Below are 9,614 nucleotides of genomic sequence, written 5' to 3'. Positions count from 1 at the left end.
AAGTGTATTTTCTAAAACTACTCATCTGATAGCTTTGAAATTTGGTATACAGGTTCCAATAGATGATCTAAATGATATTTATGGAAATAATGATGAAATCTGCAATTTTGTAATTTTGGGGCAATTTTTGCCATATTTGGTAAAAAAATGTGTATTTCCAAAACTACTCATCTGATAGCTTTGAAATTTGGTATTCAGGTTTCTACAGATGAGCTAAGTAATATATATTGAATTTCTGATGAAATCTGTAATTTTTGTATTTTGGGGGCAATTTCTGCCATTTTTGGTCAAAAAATGTGTATTTCCAAAACTACTCATCTGATAACTTTGAAATTTGGTATACAGGTTTATATAGATGAACTAAATGATATTTATTGAAATTATGATGAAATCCGCAATTTTGAATTTTTTGAGCAATTTTTGCCATTTTTGCTCAAAAAAATATGTTTCTCAAAAGTACTGGTCTAACAGCTTTGAAATTTGGTATACAGGTTTCTATTGATAAACTTAGTAAGATATATTTAATTTCTGATGAAATATGTAATTTTGTATTTTGGGGGCAATTTTTGCCATTTTTGGTAAAAAAAAGTGTATTTTCTAAAACTACTCATCTGATAGCTTTGAAATTTGGTATACAGGTTCCAATAGATGATCTAAATGATATTTATTGAAACAATGAGGAAATCTGCAATTTCGTATTTTTTGCAATTGGGGCAATTTTTCCATTTTTGGTCAAAAAATGTGTTTCTAGAAAAGTACTGGTCTGATAACTTTGAAATTCGATATGCAGGTTCCTACAGATGAACTAAATTTGATCTTTTGAAATTATGATGAAATCTGCAATTTTTATTTTTGGGGGCAATTGTTGCTATTTTTGGTCAGAAAATTTTATTCTCAAAAAACTGCTCATCAGATAGCTTTGGTTGACATGTTCTTAGGGATGATCCAATGTGATATATTCAAAGTATGATGAAATCTTCAATTGTGTATTTTTGCAGCTATTTTAGCCACTTTTTTTCTGACCACTGCATTGAGCTATCAAAGATTTCCACCTTCTTCATCAACATGTGTCAAAACTAGTTATTCTCTACATAAACACAGCGGAGCTATATCGGCCGCTAGGTCGCTTGTTTTCTATTTTCTCGCTAAATTCATTGCATTTGACATTCTCCGCCGATCCACTGCCAGGGCCGGAGGGGGGAGGGCGCCAGTGTGTTGTGGCTGGTGTAAGCTGAAGTTTGGGCGTGGCCGCCTCCCCCTTGAAATGTGCCCTGCAGTTTTTATTTAAACAAAACTCGCGAAACAATTCGAAAGGTTAGGAATTGTCTTCGCTTTGAATACATTTTGGGACATCACGTCTACCTAGCTAGGTCAACGGTGTTTTTTGCCTTCTTCTGGTAAGTTCTGGACATTTTGCTCAGACGATTTGCTATTGATGATGCATACTTTTAGGACTCTGATGAAAATTAGTTTGTTAATCAAATTACCCTTCTTAGATAGTGCATAAATAAAATAAAATAACTATAATAACTTGTTAGGCAAAGACTTACTTAGTTGCAACTTCAATCATATATCAACAGCCATAAGGAATACATTAGCAGGGCAACATATTTATTTGATTTTAATGACGCAAACCCATGACATTTCATAAACTCAATCTTCATACCTAAAATGGTAAGAAAGTAAACCCATGATGGCCTTTGATGGAGATTCACAACTTTAAAATTACAAATCACCGTGCCTTAGGCTGTAAGGACGACAATTGCGCCGATACACATTGACAAAATATATTTGCTGGCCCGCTGAGGCATTAACATTACGGTTATTTGCTGTGTTTGATGAATGTAAAAATACAAAGCCTCAAGATCGTGTCGATTATGAGATTTTTTCGCTTATTTGCACGGTGATCGTGCAAATAAGTGGAAAATGCCTCTGAAAGACACGATCATCTTGCAAATAAGTAAGAAAAACTGCGTATCTGCACGATCATCGTGCAAATTAGCGAAAAATGCTTCTTATAGACACGATCATCGTGTGGATTATCCGTTTATTTTTCTTATGTACACGATGATCGTGTCGGTATGTGTTGTTCTTTATCAAAACGATACAATAAGAAGCATTTTCCGCTTATTTGCACGATCATCGTGTAAATAAGCGGAAAATGCGTCTTATAGACATGATCATCGTGCAAATAAGTAAGAAAAAATGCGTATTCGCACGATCATCGTGCAAATAAGCGGAAAATGCATCTTATTGACACGACCATCGTGTGGATAGGTAAGAAAAACCACGTTATCCACACGATCATCGTGCACTAGTACAGAAATTTGCGAGAAATTTGCTAGAAATGGACACTTTCTCGCTGTATTGCGAGAAGTAAGCGAGAACCGTGCTTTCTCGCATGCATCTGCGAGAAACTGAATTCTCGCAATCAATCAGCGAGAACTATGTTTTCTCGCTCTGTATCTGCGAGAAATTGTGAAATATGTGTGAAATGCTTACACAGAAGAATACAATTTCTCGCAAATGCAAGGCGAGAAAACAAATTTCTCGCTGACTGATTGCAAGAATTCAGTTTCTCGCAGATGCGGAGCGAGAAAACACAGTTCTCGCCAGCTGTTTGCGAGAAAATTAAATTCTCGCTAAGTTATTGCGAGAAAGTTATGTATTCTCGCTTACTTCTCGCAAAAAGCGAGAAAGTGTCCATTTCTCGTAAATTTCTCGCAAATTTCTGTACTAGTGGTGTCGGTAAGCATTTTTTTAGGTCTATTCACACGATCATCGTGTCGGTAAGCATTTTTTTTTGTTTATTCATACGATGATCGTGTCGATAGGCGCCACCCATTCGGTGACCCCTAGCCCTGCGTACGATGCTGTGTGTTGTGGTGAGCGGGGCGATTAGCTGTAGCGGAACACACAGCATCGTACGCAGGGCTAGGTGACCCCGTGATGAAAAGACTGCTTTCCCTTACCAATGTAAACTTGGCTCGGAACAACATTAATATTTATTCAAATTCCCAAAATAATGCTCTCTGGTTTAGGTATTTTAATTGTTGCTTACTTGAACATGCAACGTACAGAAGAACGATCCACACTGCATTAGCCTACTTCTGCGTTACGGGAGTTCGCTTCTCAAGTGAATTCCCGCGCGCGACTACAGTTTTTCTCGAGGGTCTATGGTTCAGTGTAGCGTAATGATGCACATGTAACATGCGCAGCTCATGAACTCTACTGTTCTCCCGCTCTGATCATTTCACCGTGTGTCTCAACAACAAGAACAGAAAAAATAATTAAAATACAAATGTACATTCGTAATACTGACACGGAGATTTCATGTAGACTAACCGTCATCAGGTATAATCACCTTATAAACCTTTTTTGAGGGTCGCAATTTTGACTGATAGCTTTGATCACCGGCATTTTCACGGCTTCACCCCATGCCAATTGATTAATCTAAAGTCGTCAATCAACAAGAAAAAGTCTATTCGGGACTAAAAACTATGTTGATAAGGCTATTTTTGGCTGATGTCCCATGCCAATGAATATACACTGAGCTGTCAAGCGGGGCTGTCAATCAAGGGTGTCGAGGGAAAATCTGAAAAGTCACGGAATTGTAGCAAGCGTCACAGCGATCAAGGCAAGCGTCACGGAGATGTGATGCTTGAAGGGCCTAGGGAGAACACTGCGATACCATTTCTCTCGCTGTTCCCTTGAACTAGGCGTAAATAATGAAGAAAGTCAGCGTAGAACTTAGATTGTAAACCTGAGCTCTAAAAATTATGAGCGCTGAAAGTTCAAAGTGTCCGCTTTACACAACCCTGCACGCATTTATACCATCATTTTGAACAAAAAAGGGTAACAAACAATATACGATGCGCACTGTACACTCACAAACATTTGACTTCAACTCTTTAGAATATTTAGAATTTCTGAAAATGAAAATGAACGAGAACTTTATTCATTGAATAAAATGAAGGTTTATTTTTTTCCCATGGCATTGATACATAATCTTTATTTCTTATATAGCGCATTACATATTTAAATATCTCAATGCGCTTTACATTAAGAACAAATAAATAAGTGACAAATAAAAACAGTAAATTTTAAATGTTCAATAAAAGTAACAGCTGGTAAAACTAAAGAAATGGTTAAAATAGATCAACAAATAAATCTCAGGTATAAAATGATATAAAAGGGTATAAAACTCATGTATAAAATGACTTAAAAAGATAAGTTTTTAACCCGACTTTAAAATTATCGAGTGACTGAGATGCACGAAGGTGCGACGGCAAAGAATTCCACAGACGAGGCGCACATATTGAAAACGCCCTATCACCATAGTAAGCTGTGCGGCCGATGGGTTGGTGTAACTTAATTTCCCCATTTGAAAATGAACGCAATGTATGACTAGTACTACGTCTAATCAAAAGCTCATGAAGGTAAGATGGTACATGACTACAGAGAACTTTGAAAGTAATACAAAGAATTTTAAATTGGATACGTTGTTCAACAGGGAGCCAATGAAGGTCACGAAAAATGGGAGTATATGATCACATTTTCTCTTCTTGGTAACAAGACGAGCTGCCGAATTTTGAATCGTTTGCAGTTTGCGTATTTCAAATGAAGGGAGGCCGAAAAGTAAACTGTTGCAATAATCCAGGCGAGATGTGATAAAAGCATGAATGAGTTTCTCAGTTGAAGGCTGATCAAGTATATTACGGATTTTACCAATCTTCCAAAGAGCATGAGAGGCCGATTTACACACATTGACAACATGTTCTGACATACTGCCACTAGAATCCATTGTGACACCAAGATTGCAAACAGTGTCAGATGGGTGAACAATGACATCACCTATTCTAATATCACAACGAGGAACCGGACCTACACCTGTAAATTTAGAAGAAAAATGAATGACCTCAGTTTTACAATCATTTAGAGCAAGCATATTGTCTCGCATCCATCCCCTGATTTCATTAACACATAGCTCAATTGAAGTTGTCGGAACTTGATCTGCTTCGCAAGTGATATACGATTGCGTGTCATCAGCGTACATCATGTAATGTAACTTATGCTTGAAAATGATATCCTCTAAGGGTGTAGTCTCGCATGCCAGACCTCTAACCTGCGACTGCGGTCGGCGCACGAAGTGCGCCACGAGCGGCGAAGCCGCGAGCAGCGAGTAACCGCAGGTTACGAGGTCTGGCTAGAACCAGCGTGCTATAATATACTGTCCAATAGAATGCTTCGAAAATCGGAGAGATGAAAGAGTATATTTATTAATTATTCATGTCTGTAGGCGGGGCGTCTAAAAATAGCCTTTTGAACTCGACTGAATGACGATGTCATTCATCCAGAAAAGTTTCACCGGAAGTAAACTATCCTCCGCTCCGTTGACCTCAGACAGAACGACAACATGGAAAATATACTCAATTCAATCGAGTATGGACTGAACAAATTGTCGATTGACAGCCTGAAACCGATGCAGGAGAAAGCAATAACAGCTTTTCTGGAAGGGCAAGACGTATTCGTGAATTTGCCGACAGGTTATGGCAAGTGTCTCATTTACCAGATTGCCCCGTTTTGCTCAGACCATTTATCAGACAAAATCGGAGTAGAGGGAAAAAGTAACCTGCAAGTCGCAATTGTTGTTTCGCCTTTAGTAGCATTGATGAGGGATCAAGTGGAATCTCTGAGAGAAAAAGGCATCAACGCCATATATTTAGGAGAATGCAGGCTGGAGGACTTGAAACGAGAGCTGAACGGCGGTGACTGTCGCTTCATCTTTGCCAGTCCAGAGTCATTACTGGAAAGGAAAGATACAAGACAACTTTTGCAGACGAAACCTTACCGAGATATGATTTGCGGATTATTCGTAGATGAAGTTCACTGTGTTGCCAAATGGTAAGCATTACATCACTTTAGTGGTCCCCATTGTAGAAAAACTTCCGTTCAACTAACTTTGAATCGTATTGTAGCGGTCCCCCCTTGGAGTCACACTTCCGTTTCAAACACCGTTACATGCATGGCCCTGCACCAAAGCCATATCTCATCTGTCACATAACTGTATAAATAAGAAATTAGATTATAAGAGTTTGAGACCAGACTTTGAAAAAAGTAAGCATCGGCAGTTTGTTACAAGTGCTACGTTGTTTCATACTAAGTTCTCCAACTAATTCTTTTTGAGGCAAGTGCTTTGACATTGGAAGTACATGTTAATAATTATGAATTGCATTTTAATTATACAGGCATTAGCAAAATTGTTAGAGTTGTTCACCGTGTCGGGGTTTTTTCTATGTATTTCTATATACTACTGATGTAAAAAAGTAAAATCAAGAAGGTAATTACCTATGATACTGTTCCCAGTTGTTGATTTTTTTTTACATTTTAGGGGCATGAACTCTCATGGCACCAAAAAGGCATTTCGGAAATGGTATGGGAGACTTTCTGAATTGAGGTCGCTGCTTAATAGTACAGTACCACTTGTTGCTCTTACTGCTACTGCTAGTTTTGCAGTTCAAAGGTCTGTCATTGAAGAACTCTGTATGAAAAACTGCAGAATTGTTAGCCTGTCACCAGACAGGAACAATATTCGCTACTGTGTTATCAATAAAGTGAACAACGATTTAGAAAGAAACTTTTCCTGGCTTATAATGGACTTGATGGATAAGGGTGTCAATGCAGAACGTGTGTAGATCACTGAGATACTGTAGAGCACTTTACTTTCTATTCAGAAAAAAATTGGGTGATCATGGATTTGACACCAGTAAAAATCAAAAGATTAATGATGACAGAAATCGTCTGTTTGCAATGTTCCATGCTCAAACCCCTAAAACAGTGAAAGAATCTGTTTTAGAATCTTTCAGAAAAGCAGATGGTTCTGTTAGAGTTGTCTTTGCATTTGGATGGGAGTTGATGTAAAAAGTGTATATACTGTAATACATTATGGCCCTTCAAACTCAATTGATGACTACTTTCAGGAAAGCGGGAGAGTTGGTCGTGATGGAAAAGAGAGTAATGCAGTTTTGTTAGTTTACAAGCAATCATTATCTAAGTGTGTGAGTAAAGAAATGAAACTATATGCCCACTCCAGCTCTTAATTGTCGCAGGAAAATACTTCTGTCTCATTTTTCCACAGAGGCTGACACACCACCTGCAGCACTACATATGTGCTGTGACATTTGTACCAAGGTTTGTCAATGTAATAATTGTAAAGTCCATGACAAACCTGTAAGTCATGCAGAGTCTAGTATCCTTTGTAGTTATCAGTCTAAAGATCCTTTGCACAACGAGAATAACAAATCGAATCTGTCAAGGGCCCAGGTAAAAGAATTGAGATCTAAATTGTTGAAACTACGCCATGAAAGGTTACATGGGGCCACTGATACACAAGGAAATCTGCGCCCCTTGTATTCTGGCCCTGATTTCACTAGTGGTATTTCTCTCAAAATGATTGACTATCATCAGCAGTGTATGAAATGGTGACAACTTATCATCTTCATTAACAGAAACTGTAGGTGTTCATGACGTGGATGATATTTTGCAGCTTATAAATAATATAGCAGATGATGCTGATGATGCTGATGATGATAGTGGGGAATTTGATCTCTATTGTACGCTAGACCGGGGGTGGGGGGAGCTGACAATGTCGCAACATAATAATTTTTTGTCTTGCGACTTTTTACATTTAAGAAGAGTCTAATCCCTCCGATCGACGCGCATAGCACGGTGCAGCTGATTACTTTCAGATCAGTATGAATTACGTCCGTGCATGCAGATTCTAGCAATGATGGATTGATTTTGGTGCAACAATGTAACACAATATTATAATAATACTCGTCTAGTGAGTGTAACCCTGGTAATGTTAGCATATCTGTGTCATATGATAACAACACCCAGTATGATCACTAGTTCCACACTTTAAGTGTTCGGAATTTACATGTACACAAATGTACATAATACAGCCCTTCATTTTATCAAACTGACTCCGTTTTCTTTGCTTTGATTTTCCATTGAAGCGTTAAAAACATAGCCTAAACGGTTCATAGAAGAGTTTAAGACAAAAAACTACTACGAGAATAGTGTTTTTGACTAAACATATTTGGTTTTGAACCTGGAGGTATTTTTTTACCTCTATGGTTTTGAACTACACCCGACACAGGGACCAGATGTTACACGACAGCCCAATTGTGCTACCTGCAGTCGACAGTCAAGTTCAAGTTTCGCTGCGTTTGTTTGTGGACCGCTAGAACATCTTGCTTGCTCGTTGGTCTTTAACCAAATTTCACGAGGCCGACTGTTACCACGATATATCATGATAACAAGTGTACATTTTATAGAACAGAGCGGCCTAATATCATCAACAGTTTTGTTGAGTTGCATGATCCGTCGTGTATACTCTCAGAGGCCGAGAGTAGGGCTTCAAATTGTTGCGATGTATACCGTTTTACGACAGGCAGGCAAAACTCACCGTCATCCTGGACCGTACGCCTAAATGTCGCAAAAAAATTACGTCTTTTAAAATTTTACGGTATCATTAACTGATCTTGTCGATGGTTTTCAGCAGTATCGAGAGTCTGTCAAACTTTTCAGAGTCATTTTAATAACTAAGCTTTCAAAGGGCGATGAGACCCAGCAATCGCTCAGGCAAAACTTTTCGATCAGAAAATATGCATTCATTTCCGCGAGTGGCAACGTGTGCCATTCATGTTGTCTGCAATTTCTATAATCGAGAAAAAGTTACGATACTTGTCCTTTTTATTAAAAGTACAACTTCATCTGTTTCTTTATGAATGCAACAGAGGCCACATTTAAATTTATTTATTTTTTGAAAAAAAATTTAAAGTAATCCATACGTCATATCAAAATACATACCAAGTATTTTCTCCCTTCTGTTTTACATTACAATAAAAAGTCGTAGTGATCAATGTTTGCATAAAAAATTTATTCATACACTCCCCTTACTCATGACTGTTTTCAGGGTACTAAGCTATTCACTCACTCTTCTACCACTTGCTTTGGCTAATTTCAGAAGTGATTTTCAGCTCTCCAACCATTTTCAAATCACAATATCACATGCCCTGGTGTAGTGTACGATATCACAGTTTACGTCACTGTTCTCTCATTGATATGCAAAAATAAATATTTTTCTGCATTTTTAGATATTACGCTTTTGAAAATTGCGCACGCAAAATCGACGAAAAAGAATCTTTGTAGGCAACTGCTAGTGTAACAATGAATACTAAAAGGCATATTCACGATTCAGAGTACAAGCTGAAAAAATGGCCGTGTATGCAACATTGATAAAATTTGTCCGCATTTCAAGCTGCGTGTCCGATGTCGCGCTCGTACAGCTATATTTAGTAACAAACCTGTAACCGTGAACAGCGCTATTGTACACAGCAATGTAGAGAACACCATCCCAATAGAAAGTCATGAGAGACAAACTTTCTCGCTTTCATTAGCCACATGTAGCCAGTGCATGAGCCTGTATTCCCCGGCCCCTGGGTGTTTGACATCATTTTATAGTCCGAGAGTGGGGGATTTGACATGGCTAGAAAAAATGTCGAATTCTCCTGTTAGTCCCATAGTCCCCCCTCCTGTGGTGGAAAACA

The 9,614-nt window shown here is 38.2% G+C and overlaps 1 protein-coding gene across 1 annotated transcript; it reads left to right on the top strand.

Annotated features, from left to right (window-relative positions):
• The first annotated feature begins 5,300 nt into the window (after window positions 1–5,300).
• Window positions 5,301–9,209, top strand: LOC139126843 (ATP-dependent DNA helicase RecQ-like). The gene is made up of 2 exons (XM_070692777.1): window positions 5,301–5,904; window positions 6,392–9,209. Exons 1-2 carry the CDS (start codon window positions 5,417–5,419, stop codon window positions 6,693–6,695), a joined length of 792 nt encoding a protein of 263 aa, XP_070548878.1. The 5' UTR covers window positions 5,301–5,416; the 3' UTR covers window positions 6,696–9,209.
• The last annotated feature ends 405 nt before the right edge of the window (window positions 9,210–9,614 follow it).

Source organism: Ptychodera flava, unplaced genomic scaffold (assembly GCF_041260155.1).
Source record: "Ptychodera flava strain L36383 unplaced genomic scaffold, AS_Pfla_20210202 Scaffold_135__1_contigs__length_138984_pilon, whole genome shotgun sequence".
In the NCBI taxonomy this organism is placed as follows: Eukaryota; Metazoa; Hemichordata; class Enteropneusta; family Ptychoderidae; genus Ptychodera; species Ptychodera flava.
This window is presented reverse-complemented; position numbering and strand designations above follow the sequence as displayed.

Bases quoted from the DNA above. Each gene is read 5' to 3' on its own strand.
- LOC139126843 (XM_070692777.1), top strand. From the start codon at position 5,417: ATGGAAAATATACTCAATTCAATCGAGTATGGACTGAACAAATTGTCG. The intron at 5,905-6,391 runs GTAAGCATTACA...TTTACATTTTAG, and splicing joins GTTCACTGTGTTGCCAAATG to GGGCATGAACTCTCATGGCA.